The 24,574-nt window shown below is 33.4% G+C and overlaps 1 protein-coding gene across 1 annotated transcript; it reads right to left on the bottom strand.

Annotated features, from left to right (window-relative positions):
* On the bottom strand, positions 2,839 to 4,259 carry LOC18609450 (transcription factor bHLH36). Its single transcript, XM_007044569.2, has 3 exons — positions 4,102 to 4,259; positions 3,711 to 4,016; positions 2,839 to 3,081 (listed from the first exon to the last, which is right to left on the bottom strand). Exons 1-3 carry the CDS (start codon positions 4,219 to 4,221, stop codon positions 3,013 to 3,015), a joined length of 495 nt encoding a protein of 164 aa, XP_007044631.2. The 5' UTR covers positions 4,222 to 4,259; the 3' UTR covers positions 2,839 to 3,012.

The following is a 24,574-nucleotide window of genomic DNA, read 5'->3' on the forward strand; positions in this document are numbered from 1 at the left end:
TAAGAATTCTTAGTGGACGAATTTTCTATATTATAGAGAGGTTCTTGGTGGATAAATCAATAAGAGGACAAATATAATGGGGTCTTAGAGTGAGATATATATATATATATGCCTATCTAAACTCTGTGGCTTCAGTTGATCTCCTTATGGCAGGAGGAAAGTTTTCATGTTTGTAGTAAGAGGAGTGGTCCATACTTCAGCAGACTTGACAGGTTCCTAGTGGTAGTGTAAATTTTGGGTGTTAATCCGGATGTGACACAAAAATACCTACCATCATCACTTTCTGATCACAATTCAATAATTTTGTAGGATGAGGGTGTCAATTGGGGTCCTAAATTATTTTGATTTTTTAATCACTAACTTGAAGAAAAAAGCTTCCAAGGAATGTTTTCGAACTCATAGGAAGGTACTAATGAGGCTAATATGAAAAGGTTGTGGCATAAATTAGAGGGTGAAATCGATTATCAACTGGTGGCAGAAAGAGACATTCACTAAGATCAACTTCATATGCAGAAATTGGAAGAGGAAATCCATGCGATGACAAAGGAACTCCAAAGGATCATTCAAGATGAAGGGCAATAAAAATTGAAGATGAGTAAGAAAATGGAACTGTAGAGATTGTACCAAGTTGAGGAGGGGACCTGGAATCAAAAATCTAGACTGAAATGGTTAATTGAAGGGGACTGGAACACAAAGTTTTATCATCTAACTACATCGGCAAGACGGAGGACAAACTTCAGGGATAAGTTTAGGGTGGGAAGCATGGAAATAATTGATCCGGAACCACTTAAATCCAAGATTGCAAGACACTTTGAAGAATTTTATGGAAGAAAGCCGGTTGCAAGATTGAAAGAATTTAATTGAAAATTCAAAACACTTTCAGCAAACAAGGCAAGAGGTTTGGAAAAGCCTTTCTTCGAGAAGGAGATTTGAGAAACAACAACCAACTGTGATCAACAACGCCCCGGGCCTAGATGAGTTTAACATGAATTTCTACAAGCATCAGTGGGTAAGCTTCAAACGTGAGGTGATGAATTTAATGAATGATTTTTACAGTTCTTGTTCCTTTTATGATTGTATAAATGCGTTGTTCATCACAAATTATAGGCCCATTAGTCTTATTGACAGTTTGTACAAAATCTTGAAGAAAGTTGTAGCAAACAGATTAAATTTAAGGCTAGTGGTTAAAGAGGTGGTAGGAGAATGCCAATTTGCTGTCATAAAAGGGTAACAGATATGGATTGTTCTCTAATTGCAAATAAAATTGTTGATTTCATGAAAAAGGCTAGCTCAGGGAGTCTTATTTTTAAGGTCAATTTAGAGATAGCGCACGACAATGTTGATTAGGAGATTTTTTATCTTGTGATGAGGAAAATGGAGTTTGGAGAGAGCTGGATAAAAGCATGCATTTCTTTGACCACAATATCAGTGCTAATAATGGTGTTCCCATTAGACAATTCAAAATGAAAAGAGGGCTTCGGTAAAGGTGTCCTCTATCTCTTTCTGTTTAACTTCATAGTGGACGCACTCAATCATTTGATGAGCCAAGCTAGTGCAAAGGATTGTTTCAAGGGTTTCGAGATGACCAGGTAAAGGTTTCAGATTTCACATCTTCAATATGCTGATGATACAGTCATCTTTTGCAAACCGGAGATAAACTATTTGTTGACAACTTAAAAAGTGCTAAGATGAGGTGTTTTGTAGGCAGATGATGAGAGGAAAAATGCAATTAAGAAAGAATTGATTGAGAGAGGCATCTTAGCAAGAGAGTCGACAGCATGCCTTCTTTGCAAAAGGGTCAGTGAATTAGCTAATCATCTTTTTTTCAACTACTATGAGTCATGGAAAGTATGAGCGTTGTGGTACAATTGTCAGGGTATTACAAATTATGGTCCAACATCCATGGACGATCATCAAACATGTTTCATCTTTTTATTATCAATATATATATATATATATATATATGTATTGGCTAAGAAAAAATAAAATTTAGGGTATTACACGGCTGGGTTATGCGATAATAAATACCAAGTTAAAAACACTTAAATGAGATTGGTGAAAAAATTGCTCAAGTTAAAAGAGGTTTTTAATGAGAAAATATTCGATTTTGATCTATTGACTCTATGTAATATTTTAAAAGTAAATGGTATTGTAGAAATTTCTTTCTTTTATCTGCAATTAATTTATTTATTTATTTTATATAAATGTACATCTTTGATTTTTTTTCTTGAAGGAAATACTATTAGTTATTTTGTTCCATGCATAAATCATTATTTATCTATAAACATAATTGGATGTAATTCTTTTTAATCCACCTTGTCAACTTTGAAAAAATCAAATAAAATAATACATTGTACACTCTTTTCCATAATCAAACATGATAACACAAATCCCTTTGATTCCTTATATATACTATCCTTGGCAATTTCTTTTGTTATTCTTTCTCTCAGCCAAATGCCATAACTGAAAAGGTAAGAATATATCTTGTCTTAATGAGAAATAAGAAGTTTCGAAATCTTTAAATCTCATATATAAGTTTCATTAAGTATAAACTTGGTATAATTTTATATTAGATTTGTTTGATTGTATACTAGTTGGCTGGTTTTTCTCTTGGATGTGATATCTATGTGATATATATGTTCAAAGTTGTTTAATTATGATTATAATTTTTATTTATATACGTAATTTCATAAAAGGAGAGAGGATATATTCCAAGTGGATTGTGAATATTATTAACATATACATGTACTTGAAAGAAGCCTTCAAATTTTGAGGCATAAAGGAAATTAGATGAAATTAATTATCATTCTCAAACTAAAAGTTTTGATATTTCAGCAAAAAAGGGGAAAACATTGTTCATTGAGATACTCCGACAAGTACATGGGTGCATTTTCTTTTCCCTTTCATACAAGAGAATAACACTATGATTAGGACACTGAACGTAACCAAATCATATAAGCCATGCTAAATGGCACTTGCACCTCTAATTTACAGCTGTAACGCGCTACTTTTTCAACATATTAGACTCGTCAACCTCTCATGCACGCTTGAAGTTGCAATGCCAATTCTAGGATAGATAGCCTGCAAAAAATTAATGGCAAAAAAATCTGTGTTGAAAGCAGCCATTGCATGGAATGATGGAAGAAACGATTCATGTGACAAAGCTGTTACACATATCATAGACTAAATATAAGTTGATCCAAAATTATTCTGTTTGTTGAGTAGGCAAACATTCCCAGTGTTTTTTTTCTTAAAAATAAAATAAAAAATATTTATGAACTGAAACCCTAACCATATTGCACCCTTAGATATAAGCCTATGAAGGGGATTTATGCTGAAGACTTTGATGTTAAAAGATTAAAAACAATTGAAGAACAAACGTATTTGTTTAATTAGCAAAAGCCAAACTATGCTATGAAGTGTCATTTCACAGCTAAATTAGATCAAGCTACACACACTATCCCAAAAAAAAAGGAAGAGGTAGACAAGAAGATGAAGGCTGCATGATCTCAAAAGATTATTACAGATTTTGATCTATTGTAAGAAGCATTTGAGATTATATTATCTTATTTATCAAACTTTTTAACGTAGTCTTTTTATAAACACATTGATATTAAGTGTTTTATGCTTATATAGATGTAATAAAATATGCTTATGATTGTTTTTTGAGGGATATGATTGTTGAATTGATTTGAAGGAAAACATTATACCTGAGAAAGAATTGTATAGATTGCCCTATCTCCTGTATGATGGCAAGTTGCACTTACAATTTCAGCTCCTTCTTCCTGAAGAATACTGATAAAATCAGATAATGCAAACTCCATATTCAACCCTGTGATCAAATGTACTTCCAAATTGGAACCCAAATCTCTTATATTAAGAACTGGAGGTCTAATTGTATAAGCTGTTGCACGCTTGTCTTCCAATTGCACCTTCATTTGCTTGTATTTCTCCAGTTTCTTTTGCAAGTGCTTGACATACGCGGTAGCTTGGTCCACCAGCTCAGGAACCGACATCTATAACATGAATCCATGCTTTTACTTCAAATTCAAGCAAAAATCAGACAAGGGGACGAGAATTAATCATGGTATGGAAGAGTACCTTGCTTGGTTGGGGAGGAAGGAGAGCAAATAGGTTGGCATAGAGAGTTTTCATGTTCCGCCTTCGCTCTCTCTCAATCAAACATCGGTTGATTCTTGATGATCCAACGCCATTCTCCATGACTTACTCTACTTGCTGTCTTCTACTTCTACTAGAGAAAAAAAGCTTGCAAGTGGATGATGATCAATGATGAAGACATCTATATATATAGCTTGAGAATATTCTAGAGGTTCGCGGATTTTTTTTTTCTCTTGGTTTTGGGAAAGCGAAAGAAATAACACAATAGACTGTGAAAGTAACACTGGGTCACAATGTCTTGAAATGGGCTGCACGATCCTGTAAGTCTGCATCTTTCTTTTTCATGTTTTTGAGTACCGACTTAGTATACTTAATTGGAATAGATTTTTAGTTAATGGGTGGCTATAGATATTATTATGTTTTTTCCAAGATTGCTACATCTCCATGGAGGATAAGATAGACCCACCCCAGCTTGTAATAAAATTTAAGTAATTTCCTACAACCTATTGAATTTGATATATGCATATATGTATGTATGTATGTATATACATGTACATGTATATATATATATATATGTATAATATGTATATAAATACATGTACATATATATACACATACATGTATAATATGTATATAAATATATATATATATATACATACATACATACATATATATTATATTATATAAAACTTGAATTTAATTTTATCAAGTGTGAGATCCGTCATCCTCAATCATACATAGATTTCATAAAATGTTCATCAAATGATTTTTGTTTTCCAGTTTGGGCCAATATTAATTAATTAATTAAGATTTTTTTATTGAACTTTGAAAGGAATTTCACTATCGAATGCGAAGTGAAGTGTCTCCAACAATGGCCCACCGCGGAGTGACCTTAAGATGAAGGAAGCTGAAGGGAGAGTGGGGACGATAGAATTGAATGTGACTTAACATTGCAACCCGTTTGACAAGTTGAAAACCCACATGATCAATTTATTTTCTTTTCTTGAGTACCTGTAAAAACAGTATACTTAAGGAGGTATACCAAAATTTATCCCCCACGGTAATACTTTGTTTGAGAACTTCTCTCTTGCTACTTAATAAACGAAAAAAAAAATCAAGTATGAGGAATCATTAGAAAAAAAATTATAAAATTAGAAATTTTTTGAAATTTACATCTTTTAGTTTAGTTATTTAATTAGACAAGAAACGAATACTGGCAAGGGAGAGAGAGAGTGAGCAAAGGGAAAGATAAATAGCACTTTCAAAGAATAGTATATATGTCAACTACCAAGACAATGCTTTACATGAATCAGCTTATAAGTCAAGAAAAAGATTGTCAGTAAACATAATATTCTTTGGTCACATTAATTTATTGGTAACATCTTGACCAAAGATTCATTTTTTTTAATAGATCAAAAATGAAAATAGCAATAAGAGAAGACTTTTTTTGAGCTCCATGTCAAAAATGGTTGAAATTTTACAAAAATCATGAACTAGTAAGCTCAACCTAATAGTTACCTTAATTGGAAAAATATCATTGATGCCTATTTTTAAAGCAGCAAAGGTTTAGGACTGCTCCCATAATTCAATTTACAATATCATTTTTCTCCTTAAACTATGGTTTTGAATTACCCGCGCAAAGCAAAGCAGTTCTTATAGCATCAGGCTACTATCAAGAACAGACTTTAGTTTTCCTGGAAAATTGAACAGACCAAGTTTTGAACAGTGAGAAGTTCTTTCACCAAAGAAGTACAAGACAGTTCATCAACGTAATTGGACAATTCTGCATAAACCTAAAAAAAAAAAATTTACTTGGACAATTGTTAGTCTTCAATATCGTTCCATAAAAGAGGATTTGAAAATTTTTAGGATGAAGCCTATCAAACGATGGACACGTTGGGTAATATGGGAGCTAGGACGGTCTCAAGATCTGATACCTAACGTTTAGCAGCTGACTTAAACCTTCCTCACGAATGGGTTGTTTTTAGTCTTATGTTCAAAAGTATTATTTTTCTCAAAAAATATTTCTCAATAGGAGTTTGATTTCTTCTTTCTCGGTTGATTTCCTATTAGTGGTTGTATGGTTTTGACTTTTGTAAGCTGGGTAGTACTACTTGCCAGGCAGCACTTATTACTCTTCATCAGACTCATGTACGCTGGATATTTTGTTTTTGTATTTTTTTAGCTTTGTTTATGGAAAGTGAATTTGATTTTAATGCACCAAGACTTTAGGTTCTATCTTATAAATGGACTCTCCTTATTTACAATGCTTTTTCCTCTCAAACCTGAGGTTTAACGAGGAGATATAACGGTGGTTGCTCCATCAATACCCAAACAATTTCACGCAATCTTCAATGCAAGTGAATTGAAATTTCTAATCACTAATTTCCACTTTTCTTAAAAAAAAAAAGGAAAAAATTCTTATGAGTAATGTAAATAGCTTTTCATTAAATCATATATATATATATAAGATAAATAGTTTCATTGAAAAACCAAGTAAAAATAGAAAAAACATATAGGCTGGAGTTCCTCTGGCTCTGGCAGAGCAGCGATAGCTTGCAGCAAGAAACCTTCTTCCACTATGAGCTGGTCATACCCAAACCTGGACTCCAAAGAAAAGTGCCATTGACTCACTCAGCCAATGCATAACACATTACATAGAGCCCTTTCGCTGGTTACAGCAGTAGCAAGCACATTCTTATTGTCATCCCGCATGACAGCTCCCAGTCCTACTTCTTCCAGCCATCCAAATAAAGCTGCATAAAGGTTCACTAAGGAATATATCACTTGACATTTCCCTAAAATGCACGTGAATCCAGAGTTTTCTTCTTTTTTCTTTTCTTTTATCTAGAGATTCAAATTTTGAACTTCAATTTTTCTTAAGAACTGATAATAATACTAATTAACATCCAAAAGGAAGAATTGTTGGTAGTTTTTGGAGTAAAAAAGGATGGAAAATTTCGATAGAGTTAACTGCAACAGAAGCTGCCTGTACTATAATGCGAGGACAATGACCTGGATTGCCTCATGTTTCGGGGCAGTCGAATTTTGATAGCATGATCATGAATGTGGAGTTTTCACGTGGGAACTATATGAGGTTTGGATATAACTTTTTACCCATCGATTTTGAGCTCCAAGTCTCCAACCTTGCATCGAAAGAGCTATAGCTACCTGTCTGTTGTTATGTTTGTTTTTCAGTTAAAGTTAAATTATGAATAAAATTAATTTTATATATATACTTCATTAACTTTTGTAATAAATACAAGTTCAACAAGATTTCTCTTATTCTAATAATTATCATGTGAGATTTCATGTAGACAACGTTTTCATTTAAAAAACAACCATGACTGCTTATTGAAAGCATACTAACAAATATAATTGCATTATTTTCAAATCTTTGTATCTACATTTTCTAATTAAGTGCTGAGAAGTTCAATTTATATTAACAATGATATGTCATTGTAGTTTAAACTCAACTTTTTAATGTAAAACAGGGGTAAACATTCAATTAAACTCTTCTCAAACCATAGAACATTTTTTTCCTTAGTTAAAAAAATATTAGTATTAATTACTGAAAAACTTTCTTTTTCCCCAAAAATCATAAATTACTGATCGTAAGTTAAACAACCATAGATTAAAAACATTTTCAATAATGTCAAAAACGCCCCGTTGTTTGGATTATTTTCTTCGGTCATAAATATGTCTACAACAAGGGTCCAATATTAATTTGTCATGTCATGTTTCACATTGAATTCGAAGGTTACAGGCACACAACTAATCAAATTACCCCTAGCCCCTCATTAACGTCCTAGCGCTCTTAACCTAGGTTGATACCCAAAAACCCAAATGCGGTCAAGTGATATCCAGGAATTCTGAGTTGGATGCCTTTCACATCATTCAAATGTCAATAAGTAGAAATCTAATCAGGGATGAACACCTGTCTTTACAAGGACATTGGATTTGATACAAATATATATATATATATATATATATATATATATATATATATATNATATATATATATATATATATATATATATATATATATATATATTCATCACCATTTACACCGTTAATATGGGACCAAAGCCTCTCATCATCAAGTTGGAAGCTCAAAATTCTAGTAATAATTAATTAGTAGTATCTCTTAATTACTAACCCCTGTTCTTTTGACTCAACAATCACGTACATTTTCTTTCTTTTAAGTGAAAGAGATGCGCAGCGTGCAGGATCTTGAGAAGAGGAGAAAACTGAGTTGTAGGGTCCCTTAGTGGCGGGGTCTTGCGTTCTTGAATCCTGATAATGACTGAAGTAAGACTGCCCTAATTCAACTCAAATGTGTGACTAATAACAACCAAATTGATGGTCCAAATGCATGTAAGGCATTGGTAGACCATGTTCTGCTCAAACATGTGTTACTTATTGAAAGGAGACAGCCGGCCATGCATCTCAATGCAACGAAAATAGAACAATACGGCGTAAAAGAAATAAAACATAGAAATCAGCCTCACCCACCCAAGGTCACTTTCAATGGCCTTTGGATGTCATTAAGCAGTTTTGCAGCAAGTATATGACCATAAATCATTGCATTAAAGATAAAGGAAGCTGGATCCTTTATCCAAACACCCAAACAGCCCTTTGATTGACCTCACACTGAGCCTGGTTGTAGCAAACCAAAGCTATTTAAAAAGTTTTTTGCAGCCTTTAATCAAAGTCCACACCAATGATCTCTGAAAATCCTTCAAAAGGGTTGAGATTACTCTAACCTATAAGGTGGGGTTCGAATCTCTTTTCTCCCAATTAAAAAAAAAATGTGCACACATCCCTTGGCTGAATGCCTTATAGAAGAAACTATTTTGTTTCTTTTACCAAGGACGGCTATGGAATGACTAGAGTTTTGTGTTTTTTCACACTCTTAGAAAGTAAGGCTTAAGTTACTAATTCTGTATTTTTGGCATTTTTCTTTGTCTATTGATTAAAGTTCATCTGGGCTAATTTCTTTGAGAATGTGCAACAGCTATTGAGTTACAGGATTTGTGTTCTCATGTGAACTGGGTTACCTTCACTCTATGTATAGAAAGGTCTTTCTTTCTCATTTTGTATAGGAATTTTACGCTTAGAAGGGACTCCGTTTGTGAATCCCGTTGCTTCAGGAAGCTAATAGCTTCCTCCTGTTTTAAATAAGGGTTCGAAGTCCTTTTTGTTTTGGCTTCAAGCCATTGTATAGATTTCTCTTACGTCAATACAAATTTGCCTTTCAAAAAAAAAAATAGTTAAGTTTGTATAGTTAGGGTTAATTTCAGCCCATGCATAAGAAATTACATAACTCTTATGTAATTATGAATTAACCTCTCACTTAATTAAACTATTTTAATTAAGTACTTAGTAGCTTATGACTACTAACTTGATTAAGTCTTACTTAATCACCCATCCAATTTTATTTTTTAGATTTTATTTTGGGTGTGTTACCTATTAGGCTTCCAACATGTTGGCAATGATCTTAAGATGTAATCCATAAATTAATTTTAGGATTAGATAAATTTAGACTAGTTTGAATTTATCATTGATCACATCAATCATGTTATGATCATAGAACAAGATCTAGCAACCCATTATAGCCACTCAAACGTTAGAAGAGTCAAGATGGTTTGACTCAATCTTTCAGTGATCAATCTCTCAGTGCAATTCAATCCCTTCATCATATATCCTAGAAAGACTAGGAGCATGATGCAGTGTCTACCCCTTATGCCTTTCCATATTAGCTCTTGACGAAGAATAACTCCAAATGAAATTTGAAAACCCTTTTTTTTGAAACTTCATTCCACTATGGCTAGAGATTTTCATAAGTTATTGCCTATCAAAGATACAAATAGGATATGTCCCTTTTACTTAGGGTGATGAATCCTCTCTAGACCACTTATTTGCCTTCATATGTCTCATGCTACACCTAATGACCATCGCTTTGTGCATTCATGGCTAACACCCCGTAAAATGGTATTAAAGTATAGCAATCCTCATCTAAGACAACCTAGTGTCACAAGTCAAAGGATCACTTACACGACTGTTACATGAGCATATAGTCCATAGACAATAGAGTGAAACACCAAATAGAATCCTCATGGTGGGTTGTGAAACCCCTATTTTCCATTACTTGGACAAAATGAAATAATTAACTTAGTGAGCTTAAGAAATGTAAGGATTAACCGTAAACATTAAGTTCATCCTTGAGAATTCACAACTAAAAGTTATGAAGGTTGTGGAAGGGAATTAAAATGAAATTAGGCTTAAAAAGGGACAATTTTTACAAATCTGGACCTAAGAAGTCGACCCCAGTGTATAAAGGTCAACCTCGTGAAGCAAAAACAAGGAAAGTGCACACATTCTAGTCCAAGATCGACTATAAACCCTTTATGGTTGAACCTATGAAGGAAAAATGAATGAAACGCAAACATTCTGGTCTAGGGTCAACCTCAGACCCTCTATAGTCAACCTCAGATTGCCCAAACAACTTTAAACAGACTTAAAAGCCTTAAAACCTACGATTTACTCTTTCATTTCACTTCTTTCTATTCTTCCACCCCTTTTCTCTCAAATTTCTCAACTCTAAAGACCATCCAACTTCATTTTGAACCTTGATCTTCAAGAACAAAAGTAAAGATTTCTAGTTCCTAAGTCTCTCTTAGACCTTTTTCAAAAATTGGTATCAAGTTCTAATTTTTCATTTTTTCTTTGATCCCAAATTTTCTACCTAGGGTTTCAAGAATTGTTAGAACCCTTGTGTAAGAGCTCACCAAGATAAGGAAATGGGTAAGTTGAGTTGGATATATGATGGTTATAAGTTTTAGAACAATTATTGGACAAAACCTTTGGATTTAAGTATGGGTTATATAGAGTTAGAAATGGGTAGTTATCATACTACAAAATTATTGTGGGTTTTTGAGAATATTGATAATTAATCATTTTTAGGTGCTATTGGAGTAATTTGAATTTGTTGAAGAAGTCGAGTGTTCGACGAAAGGTGTTAACAGAAAAAGGCACACTTCAAGAGGTGGGTAGATACGACGTTTGTAATTATTTTAATATAATTAAGCATGCTTATTCTACAACCTCGCATTAAAACGTCTTTTGACGAACTTTGTGATGTGAATGATGGTTTTAAGCTTGTTTATGAAATCTAAGTATACTAAGTAAATATGTTATTACGTATTTAGTTTTGAGCATGGGGAACAAGCCTTTCAAACATTTGATGCCTCAAAATTAATGTTGGTTTGTTATTGATGGGTGATTGACGATTTGAAAACTTGGAATGACAAATGATTAGTTTTGCATAAACCCTAGCATCGGGTCAATTTGTCTGTGACATTGATGACTTGACTTAGTTTTGTTTTGATCTTTGGTTTTGTTTTGAACTCTTTTGATTGATGATTGGATTCATCCTTTGTTTGGAAATGGATTTTGGATACTTTGACTTTGTTTTGTTTTGATCCCTTTAATCTTGGATGGTGAATGGATTCACCCTTTTCGTTTGGAAACAAACATTTGAACATTTGGAAATATAAAATAAAAAGTTTTAGTGGAGTCTACTTAAGTTATAGACTTATAGCTAGTGACAATAGCCACTAGCCATTGTGCACAATCTGTCACTAACCATTGTGCAAAATGGTTAGCTTTGATTAGGTAATTGACAGAGTCTTACCCCTTTGATTTGGTTTCGTTTAATAGTTAACATGATCCTACCTCCTTTGATATACAATCGATGATTACATGTATTCAACAACTTTGGTGCTATGGTACGTTTGATTTGACTGTCCATGCTATCCAATACTCCACAATCTATTTGAAATGATGTTTGACACTATGGAATTAGGATTCAATATTTGTTTCGACTTTGGACTTTGGTTTTGGTGCTTGTTTAGACTTTGGTCGTTGGATTTGTCAACTATTTTGACCATGGTGCTTGAGTTGCTATTTGTTTCGATTTTGGCATTTAGATTTGGTATTTGTCTTGACCTTGATCTTTGTATTGGGTATTTGGCCCAACTTCAGTGTTTAGACTTGATTTGTTCAATTTAATACAAATTATGTTATTTTTAAAATCCACTCATTTTCTTCAAGGATCATCAAAAGATAACAACATTATTGCACTTTTTGAAACTAAACCTTTGTTTTCCCTAGCATCTTCTAAAAAAAAGCTTTCAAACTTGATGTTTGTAAATTGTTTTCTTGGATATACTTGAACATTTTGCAAACTATTATTCTCATTTCAAAGGTTTATGAATTGGTTGTTAACAAAACCTTATAAAATCATTTTAAGTGAATTTGTATCCATCGAGATAATGATTTGAGATTTTCTTGGGTACTTGATCATACTTGACACATAACTTGCAACTTGGTATATTTGATTTTGCTTAGGGATTGAATTCCCAAAGCTTTTTGAATTTTTGATATGTTTGAAAGGTAAACTTTGATATTGATTAAACTAGATTATTTGCATTATTTTAATATTATCTTGATAAACACTTTCCCGTTTAGCTTGTTTCCCCTTCCCCGTATCAACTCACGGAGCTATTTATAACTCACACATGTAAGATGCATTTGCTGTTGCAGATCAATTGTTGGCTTGGTCCATTGTTCTTGGGAAGAGCTAGTTCCACTATCAATATTTATAGGTGTTGGGTAAGGCAACCAATAAGCATTAGCCTTGTTGTTTCAAGTTGTACTTAGTTGATCCTACTTGACTGGTCATTTATGTTTGACTATTTTAGATAAGATTTTAAATTTTTCTTGTATTAAATGACACGTATGTTGTAATATGCCACGAGATGGCTCCACTTTGTATTAGACACAAGATGGCCTATTCTTGTTATTTGGATGTGTTACTTTTGCATTCTGACCATATGAGCGCATAGACTAATATGATATATTCCTATGTGATATAATATGCTCATGCATGTTTGCTATGTAGCTCTATGGTGATGAGTCCCATGAGGTAATTTCGAGTATCTATTTTATTTGTTCATCTTAGGCTTGCATAGGTTAAGAGGGTTACTCCCATCGATACCCTTATGCCAGTCATGGCCCTAGATTTAGGTCGTGACTAAGTTGGTATCAAAGCACTAGGTTTGTATAAGTACTAAGCATTTTTGTTTTGAGTCAGCGGAGTTGTCGGGTCTTTATGTGGATTTTCCATTGTGATTTGTGAACCACAACACATTTCACAAATGGGAGACCACATAGATTCCCATGCTTGTTTAGAAACCTACCTGTTGGTCCATTATTTGTTGGGTTAAAAGTTCACTCTTGTTTAGGTAAAGATGTCAATTAGAACTCTTAGTGCTATTGGAATAAGATGTTCTTAATGGGTTAATAATGAGATATAGTACTTTAAGTTTTAGAGATCTCGATGGACGAGGTAGTGTAAATAAGATTATTGAATGCAAGTGGAAACAAGTGTATGGATGTAGTTTCGCAGCTTTGGGGATAGCTGTTTAGTCAGGCATAGCCACGTATGATGTAAGCACAAAATTTTGGAAAATTCATTGTACCGATGAGGCACGGATCAACGCTATAGTATAATGATTTTCCAATAACCAGTGAGCGAATGCTAGAGCCCACCTTGGTACAGATTAATTATATGTCCATGTATGAATGTGATATCCACTTCACCCCAGTATGACACTTGGGATTAGAATGGAAACATATGCATTATTTGATCCTACCATTAGAAATGAATGGGTACTCAAACCTACGTTAATGATTTTACAAGAAAGCTATAATATGAAGACAGCCTTAGTATAGGGTTGCCATTGTGGAAGGGGAAAAGATTTTGATAATAGCTTCATTATGGACCACATACCTTTACCATATTTTGTTTACATGTCATTTCATGTTTTGTATACAAACCTTGATATGTTGATTATGTATGCAAGAAATGTATATTTTGTTAAATAAAGTTTGAAACCTTGAAAGGTAATCTCGCGTTTGAAATATGGAATCAGATGATTATGTTTAACTTGGCTTATGAAGTGGTTTGATATAACTTGGGATGTATACATGATCTGACATGACTTATTCATGGAAATCAAATGATTAGATGGGGGATAATTGGTCATTCGATGGCGAATGGTAACTTTAAATGATTTTGGTAAATCAATAAGATTGAATGGATGATAAAGTATCGAAATGTTCTATTGGGCCTACAATACGATAGATACCTTGTGATCAAGGTCATGGTGGAAAAGAATTTGATTTTTGAAGACTTTACGGAATTAGGTCGATTACTATTGTTAGACTTTTGAATGCTAAGTAACGAACTGTATTGATAATAAATTTGCTACTCATTAGAGTCTAAGTATGAGATGTTATGGTAAACCTTCAAGGAATGGGTCTATGGCCTGATTTTGCCTGACTGAAAATGCCATATGAATTCCTTTGGATTTTGTTAGACATGACGTAAAGTCCTATCATGATTCTTATAAGCAATTAAGGTTGGTATCAAGAAGTGAGTTTTGAATGAATACTTTGGGTTGGTAAACATGCCAAGTTAAGGGAGCATGATGTGTTTAAATGTGTAATATGTTTTGATAGATTGGTAAAAAGCTTACCATTGATTATGAAATCATATAATTGGGAACCTTAGTTGGGGTTCCAAAAATGAAAATATGCCCAATGAGAATCGATGAGATGATGAGTGATGCCTAACATGATGACTATGATTTTGTTAAATGCAAGTCCACAAGATTAAGACTTGTAGTGTTCTCTTGAAAGATCAAATGTCAGAGTTCTTTGTTATAGAGCCGCAAAGGGATTAGTGGCAGTGAGATAATGATAATGTTAATTTCTAAATTAAGTACGATTTGACATCCATTTGAATAATCCTTTATCGGAAGATAGTACCCTTCATGGTATAAGGCATAAAGTATGCATTCATGTCTAAGGTTAAAGACATGGTTAGTGAAAGAATTGATTGAATGTTGATATTCACTAAGTACCCTTATATGTATAAGTGCGTGTTGTGAAGGACTACTTGGTTAAGTTAAACCAAATAAAGAATAAATTCCTATTGTGGTAAAGTTCCACATTGGAATGGTAGCCTTGTACATTTGGGAATTTCAAGTATAAAATTGATTTTGTGAAGGTTAAAGAAAAACCTATGATATTGGTTGATACCATCAATTGCTATTCATAACTTCACTATTGAAGTGAAGTCAAGTAATTAGACTTATATTGGATGACAATATTTGCAAAGAAGATTTTTGCTTATGACATGATATAGGTTGTGGTTAGGAGTAAGTACTAAATTGCTTTATTTAAGTAACTTTTCAATATCTAAAGATACAAGTCCTTTTGAGTACTGGGTCCCTGTATAAAAAAAAGTTTCTTCGGAAAGGTATGAGTGAATAATATTTGATTTGGAAATGATTTTAATTGTCCAGATTTTAATTGGATTGAACTCCAATGGTACAAATCACATGGATATGGTCTATCACATGGATATAGATTAGACTTTGAGTCTAGAGTTGACTGTGGTATGAATGACTTAAGAAAAAAAAACTTTAAACTTTTTGATGCTTATAAGCTATATGGATTGATTAGTTCTATATGAGCATTGAATTATGCGATGAAGGTTAATGAAATGGGAATCTTGGAGTGCCTTAAGTAATCAATTATCATGCTAGAATAGTATTTAGTGAAAATTTTAAGAGTTGTAAATTTATGGCTTGGAGTTAAATTCTTGAAATTGTCGATAATGGTCAACCAAAGAGAAAGATCTAGAAGTTTAGTCGAAAGAGAACGCAATTGATAAGATATGCTTTCAAGCTAACCAAAGTATTTTTCTATTAATGCTATTCAAATTCTTTGTAAGTGGAGTAAACTTTTGGTATGCATTAGAAAACTTAGTTTCGAGAGAATTTACGAAATTATGAGGTAATATAAGGATGTTGAAGACAATCGAATTTGTTCATTGAAGTCGAGGTTAAGAAGAGCCAAATTTGTTATGTCAAGGCTATGATTGAATGAATATTAAAGTGCACATTAGGAGTGTAATTTCAATAACTTACAAATCTCATATTATTGGTCAAGTAGCTAATTAACCTTTATTAAAGCACAAATTGTGTATTAAGTATGAAAATGTTATTAATATTTTCAAATTTGAAAAATTAAAGACTCGTACTAGACATGAGAAATTCGATGTATTGTTATGCTCGACCTCGTTAATGAGAAAAATTGGTTGAGTGATTATTAACACTCTTTGGAGATAAGTGTCAACCATGATTAAGATGCATGAGTTGTGCATGACACATAGACATTAACTGATACTAAAAATATTGAAGGCATATTAAAGGGGTGAGATTATGACACCTCGATTACGTTGACGTTGCTAGTAATGAAGGCAACTACATAACTCCAAATGCATGGAAAATATCTTACCTTATAGCAAGATTGAGATTGCAAATGCTAAAAGCCCAATTGTGGGCTAGACAAGTAATAATTTGGGAACTACGATAGAGCGAGCATGTGAAGTTTGACACGCGAAAGATTTTTATGACATACTATGTGAATATAGAAAATTGGCTACTTATAGTTATGGCCCATATGAGGTTTGATGATATAATTTGTATTTGAAATAATGTGTACGATTTTAGAGGACACTTTTGTGGAATAACAAGAGTTATTGCCAATTGGTAGTAAATAGTAGCTTGTCAATAAGTTAAGATTAAATAACCAAAGACCGACAATGTTATTGAAACTTTCCCATCTTGGAATGGAAGCAGAGACGAGTCATTATCGACTCCATGTTTGAATTGATTTGAACCTAAAGGGATTGTGGTGGTGTCTAGATGATTACAAATAACTAAACTTTTTCTTTTTCAGTAAACCCTATAGAGTGGGTAATTACATGGAAACGTGGGATGTTATCTCTTGAAGTTGTCACATAGAAATCGTGTTTCATGATTCATAGTGATGAAAAAAAGAACTTTTCATATGAGTACCACATTGCTCCATCTCAATGAACTTTTTGACTGGAGCTCACAAGGACGGTGGTGTTGTCCTAGCTATAGATGCTCTAACAATTATCATCTATTGCATTAAGTGAGTATGGGGGTGAGCAAGGACGGTGATAGAAGTCTTACCTGCGATTCTTGTCTAAGCCAATTGGGAATAACTTAATTATGAGACAGGGTTAGTGTAGATAGCCAAGCCCAAGTTATGTGGTACCTTAAATTAATTTTGGGACGATTTATAATGGAGTCTTGAATAGAGAAGTTGAGAAATTTTATTTTTATCTAAGGATATAACCTTGATAGAAAGGACTATAAGTTTAACGCACTAGTGACAATGACCATGGAAAGACCAAGAATGGGATAAGGATTAAGCCCCCATAGTTATTTGAGAGTTAAAAGGTATTACACTTGTCTAATTTAAGGATGAATTTTTCTAAGGGGGAGAGAATGTGAAACCCCTAATTTCCATTACTTGGACAAAATTAGACAATTAACTTGGTGAGCTTAGGAAATCCAAGGACTAGCCAAAAACCTTAATTTCATCCTTGAGAATTCACAATAAAGGTTATGGAGGTTGTGGAAGGGAATTAGAATGGAGTGAGGCTTAAAAAGGGACAATTTTCGCAAATCTAGACCTAAGAAGTCGACCTCAGTGTATAGAGTGTTGACCTTGTGAAGCAAAAACAGAGGAAGTGCACACATTCTGGTCCAAGATCGACTATATACCCTTTATAGTCGATCTTGTGAAGGAAAAATGAATGAAACGCAAGCATTCTGGTTTAGGATTGACCCCAAACCCTCTATAGCCGACCCTAGACTACCCAAACAGCTTTAAACGGGCTTAAAAGCCTTAAACCCAAGACCCACTCTTTCATTTCACTTCTTTTTGTTCTTCCACCCATTTTTTCTCAAATCTCTCAACTCTAAAATTCATCCAACTCTGTTTTTGAACCTTGATCTTCAAGAACAAAAGGTAAAGATTTCTAAATCCTAAATCTCTTTTAGACCTCTTTCAAAAATAGGTATCAAGTTCTAATTTTTCTTTCTTTCTTTGAACCAAAATTTTCTACCTAGGGTTGTAGGATTTGTTAGAACCCTTGTGTGAGAGCTCACCAAGGTAAGGAAATGGGTAAGTTGAGTTGGATTATGATGGTTATAAGTTTTAGAACAATTATTAGACAAAATCTTTGAATTTAAGTATGGGTTATATAAAGTTAGAAATGGCCATTTATTGTACTACAAAATTATGGTGGGTTTTTGAGAATATTGATGATTAAACATCATTTTTTGGTGTTATTGGAGTAATTTGGGTTTGTTGAAGAAGTCGAACTTTCGACGGAAGTTGCTAAGAGGAAAATGCATGCTTCAAAAGGTGTGTAGATACAACGTTTTTAATTATTTTAATATAATTAAGCATTCCTTCTCTACAACCTCGCATTAAAATGTATTTTGATGAACTTTGTAATGTGAATAATGGTTTCAAGCTTGTGTATGAAATCTAAGTATATTAAGTAAATATGTTATTATGTATTTAGTTTTGAGCATGGAGAACAAGCCTTTTAAACGTTTGATGCCTCAAAATTGATATTTGTTTGTGGTTAATTGGGTTGTTGATGATTTCGAAACTTGGAATGAAAAATGATTAGTTTTGCATAGACCCAAGCATCAGGTCAGTTTGTCTTTGAGATTGATCACTGGACTTAGTTTTGTTTCGATCTTTGGTTTCGTTTCGAACTCCTTCGATTGATGATTGGATTTATCCTTTATTTAGAAATGGATTTTGGATACTCTGACATCATTTTGTTTCTATCCCTTTGATCTTGGATATTCACCTTTTTCATTTGGAAACAAACATTTGAACATTTGGAAATATAAAGCAAAATGTTTTAGTGGAGCTTACTGGAGTTATGAACTTATAGCTAGTGACAGTAGCCATTAGCCATTGTGCAATGCTTAGCTTTGATTGGGTAGTTGATGGAGTCCTACCTTTTTGATTTGGTTTGATTTCGTAATTGATATGATCTTACCTCTTTGGATATACGGTCGATGACTATCGTGTATCCAACGACTTTGGTGCTATTGCATGCTTGATTTGACTGTTCGTGCTATCTAACGCTCCACATGTTGGTTCTATTAGTTTTTTATGATAATAAAATATTTCCATCCATATATGTCTAATATACTTGAGTGTGCAGGACAAGAATTGTATGCCAATGATAAATAAATTATTCGAAGGGACATATCAAAAATTATATGCATAAGAAGCCATAATTAATCAATAAAACAGAAGCTTCGTAGTTGAATAATAAAGGGTTAGTCAGCTAAAATTCAAATCAGAAGTTGGTGGGCTCAAGAGTATTGAGAAACAAAAAAGACTTAGTCGACCAAGAAATGGGCTAGTCGACTAAGAGTCTACTGCCAAAAATTTGGACTTCAAGATAGAACCAACTTAATCGACGAAGAAGATAGTTACTCGACTAAGAGTCTATTGCCAGAAATTTGGACTTCAAGATAGAAACAACTTAATCGACTAAGAAGGAAGTTAGTCGACTAAGTGCTCACTGCTAAAAACTGAGATCAGAAAATAGAAACGACTTAGTCGACTAAGAGCGCAGTTTTTCAACTAAGATCATTCTATCAAAAAATTTGAATTGAGCATTAGAAGACAGATTAACATCCAGAACTGCCACCAAATTGTTTTGCAACGGTCAAAACTACCTAACACCTATCAGAACTGATTTTTCAAGTATTTAAGAGGCTTCCAACGGCTAGAAAAGTAATAAAGGCTTCCAAGAACAAAAAAAAGCTTAAAAATCAGCAAAAACTCTCTGCATTCTTCTATACTTCACGCCTATCCTTGTAAAAAATTCAAGCACTTCACTTTGTACCACTTAAATCAAGTCAGTGATCATATGTACACATTTATTTCTCTTTATCTTGTATACTTAGAGTGTGTGAGACACTTTAAGGGATTTATTCAAGCTTGGATTGCTTGATTAGGTGTATAAGTTCTAACTTAACCCAGAAAAGTTAGTTGTTGGGTTTTGGTTGATCCAGGTAAAAACCATTGTGAAAGATTTTGGTTATGCTTGGTAAAAGCCATTGTAAAAGTTTGGTGAAAACTTGTGAATTTCACTGTTCATAGTGGATTGGTTTGGAAAATCCTTGATTGAACAATCAAGGTAATGGATGTAGGTCTTGGATCGAACCACTATAAATTCTGGTGTGATTGTCTGCTTTGTTTTTAGTTTTTCATTCATCTTTAAATCTTTTTTTTACCTTGCATTTGTCCTCAATTAGAAGTCAATTTTAGTAAAAGCCAAAAAGTGTTATTTGCCCCCCCTCTAGCACATTTACTTGGGACCAACAAGTGGTATCAGAGCAAGTTCCCTGTTTTTAAGGTCTAACACCCTTTGGGAAGATCCAAATGGCTTTTCAAAAATCAGTAGTAGTTGAGGAACAATCAACAAACAAACCACCTCTGTTTGATGGTTCAAATTACCCATATTAGAGTACTAAAATGTCAATATACATTAAAGCAATTGATTATGAGATGTGGGATGTCATAACTGATGGTCCCTTTATTCCTTCAACCTTAAATGTTGTGACCAACGAGATGATTCCTAAGCCAATGTCTGAATGGATCGAAGTTGAAACCAAAAGAGTCCAACCAACTTTAAGGTAATCAATACACTGCATTATGTTTTAACCCCAACTGAATTCAACAATGTGTCAAGCTGTACCACAACTAAACAAGTTTGAGATAAACTTAAGATTATTCATGAAGGGATTTCACAAGTCAAGGAGTCCAAGATAGCTCTCTTAACCCATAATTATGAGATGTTTAAGATGGAACCTGGTGAAGATATCACCAGCATGCTAGATAGATTTACAAATATCATAAATAAATTGAGTTAGCTAGGCAAACTAATTCCTGAACATGAAATTGTTAAAAGACTTCTTAGAAGCCTACCCAAAAATTAGAAACCAAAAGTGACTGCCATCCGTGAAGCCATGGACTTAAATGTCATAACTCTGGGTGAAATTTGTGGTTTTTTCCTCACTCACGAGCTGGAGCTTAAGGAAGAGGAAAAGGAAGACAAAAGATAAGCAAAGGAAAAAAAGAAAAGTATTGCCTTAAAAGCTAGTATCCTTGAAAAAGAATTGGATAGTCTATCTTGTGATGATGATGAGGAGCTGGCTATGGTTGCAAGAAGGTTCAAAAAACTTATGGGCCAAAGAAACTGAAGATTGGCTAGAATATGGTATATAAAAGATCAAAGCTCTACATGAAAAATAAAAAGTAAAAATAAGTCTAATAAAAAAGAAAAGCTTACATGCTTTGAATGCAAAAAGCTAGGACACTTCAGGTCTAAATGCTCCATGCCAAAGGAAGAAATGCCAAAGAAAAACAAAAGATCAAAGAAAGCAATGGTGGTTGCAACCTGGTTAGATAGTGATACCTCAAGTTCTGATGATGAAGAAGAAAAAATGGAAGAAAGAGCTAGTCTGTGTCTGATGGCAAGGGATGATGAATCCGAGGTATCTTCATCCCTTTGTGATATTTCAATTGATGAATTACAAGAGAAGTATAAATATCTTTATGATGAATTTGAGAAACTAGCATCAAAATATAAAACTTTGAAAAGAAAAACTACATCTCTTAAGACTGATTTACAAAAGATAAAACATTACTTCAATTTTGCTTTTGAGAAAGAAATTTTCTGTAAATTGGATTAGAGCATTCAAAAACAGATTTTGAAACTGTAAAATTAAAATTGAAAAACAAAACAGAAGCCTTGCAAAAGGCAGTTGAAGAAAATGCCAAACTTAAAAGTTTGAAGAAAGAAACATCAAGGAGGAACACATACTTTAAGAAAAATTTTGATAATGTGTCATCTAGATGTTATAACTGTGGAAAATTTGGACATATATCTTACGACTGCTATAGAGATAAAAGCATGCAAAAAACAAGAAAAACTTGGGTTCCAAAAGGATCTTATATTGCAGCTAACCTTCAAGGACCCATCAAAGTATAGGTACCTGTTAAGAAAAACTGAAAATATGTTTTGTAAGTTAAGCTGAATCTAAAAGACACATGTTCAAGAGCTCAACTAAAGGAGAAGGAACCATGGTTTATGGACAGTGGCTGCTCAAGGCACATGATTGGAAACAAAATGCTGTTTGGTCAGCTGGACAAGAAAAATGGAGGTACCGTTTCTTTTGGTGATGATTCAAAAGGTACAACTTGTGGTATTGGAACCATTGGTAAGAACTCTCAAGCTCGAATTAGTCATGTGTTACTGGTTAAAGGTTTGAAACACAATTTATTGAGCATCAGCCAATTATATGATAAAGGTTTTAAGGTATGCTTTGACTCAAATAAATGTGAAATGATAGATATAAGTACTAACAAAGTTTCATTTATAGGAAAACAAATTAAGAATATGTATGTTATATTTCTTGAAGATCTTGAGGTGAATTGTGAAACATGTCTTATAGCAAATGTTGAAAATGATGGCCGGTTATGGCATAGGAGACTTGGACATGTGAGCATGCATACCATCTCAAAATTGATAAGAAAAAATTTGGTTATAGGATTGCCTGAACTTAAATTTGAATATGATCAAATTTGTGATGCATGCCAACTAGGAAAACAAGACAGAACATCTTTCAAAAGTAAGAAAAATTTGGTTATAGCTTTATCCCTATGAGGCAAGCCATAGATAACATCATAATAGCCCAAGAAGCAATATACACAATGATGATAATGAGAAGGATTGAGGGAGCAAAAGCAATAAAAATTGACCTTGAGAAAGCTTATGACAGATTGAAATGGAGTTTTCTGCAAGAGGTCTTAGAGGAAATTGGCCTACCATCCGAGTGGCTGACCCTCATAATGTTTACTATGAAAACACTCACATTTTCCATTATTTGGAATTGTAAGACAACAGATTCTTTCTCACCTACAAGAGGCATCCAACAAGGTGACCCTCTTCACCCTATTTGTTTCTTATTTGTTTGGAAACACTTTCACGTCCAATTGAAAGTGCAATTCATATGGGAGACTGAAAGCCATTACAATTGACAAAAAAAGGTCTTATGCTCTCTCATATATGTTTTGCGAATGACCTGATGTTATTTGGTATTGCCTCAGCAAATCAAGTGAAAGCAATGATGTAAGTTCTTCATCAATTTTGTAAAGCTTAGGACCCAAAGTCGTCTTTCAAAGTCTAAGCTCCTTGTTTCTTTCAATATTAACAGTGCAAAAGCCAACAAATTAAGGTTACAGAAATACCTTTGACAAAGGACTTTGGGAAATACCTTGGTACACCAATGTTACATGGGAGAATCAAGGGAGAAACATACTCTAAGTTGGTTTGAAAGATAAAGCTACGATTAGAGGGATGAAGTAACCGGAACCTTTCAATGGCATGGAGAATTGCACTAGTTCAATTAGTAACTAGTATGATGGCAACCTCCCTAATGAAGACATCCTTGCCACTAAACAAAACTATTACAGAGATAGATTGTTTGAATCAAAATTTCATCTAAAGTCATATGGGAATACAAGGAAAATCCATGCACTTAGTTGGGATAAGCTTTGTGCAAAAAAAAAGGAATAAAGGGCACTACAGATTCATGAAACTAGAAAATTCAACTTAGCCTTACTTGCGACATGATTTTATGTCAGTAACAACTAAGCCAACTGATTCACATGTGTGGAAAAGTATCTTGAAGAGTAAAACAATACTTGAATAAGGCTTAGGAAAAAGCGATGTAAATGTGTTGTCGGTTTAATACATGTAACTACACATGGCATACAAATGATATAAAGGCAAGTTGAGTATCGTTTCTCATAAAGATTTGCACCTACTCTTACTAAGTATTAATTTTATAACAAAATCTATCCTATCCAAGCACTCGATTTAAATGCTTAATTATCTAAAAGCAATTACTAAAACTAAGTAAATAAAAGAAAAATAAAATTTCACTAAAGAAAAATACTAATTCAAAAGCCTAGGATCATGGTGTCTCTTAATATTTCATTTGAATTTAATCATTCTCCTTAACTTAGACTAATGGATTGCAAGGCTAACTTAAAATCCATTTTATGTACAAGTCTCTATCGAGATCTTGCACACATTCCTTTCAAAACTAACTCCATATGTCTATGCAAATTAATTAGAAAATGTTCATTACGTTCATGTTCTAATTTGGCTACCTAAGGTATTTAGGTATATATCTATCCTAAATATGAAACTATTACCTAACTCCGAAGTGAATCGAACATAGGCTATTCAAAACAATGGTTTATTCTAAACTCCCTCTATCGCGTTGCATTCAGAGATCCAAGACATTTCAACTGGTGATCAAGCAATGAAAAGCACTAAGTACAGAATTGAATAAACCATTCAATATCCATTAATACTATGCAAAGAGAAATC

The sequence above is a fragment of the Theobroma cacao genome, chromosome 2 (genome assembly GCF_000208745.1).
Source record: "Theobroma cacao cultivar B97-61/B2 chromosome 2, Criollo_cocoa_genome_V2, whole genome shotgun sequence".
In the NCBI taxonomy this organism is placed as follows: Eukaryota; Viridiplantae; Streptophyta; class Magnoliopsida; order Malvales; family Malvaceae; genus Theobroma; species Theobroma cacao.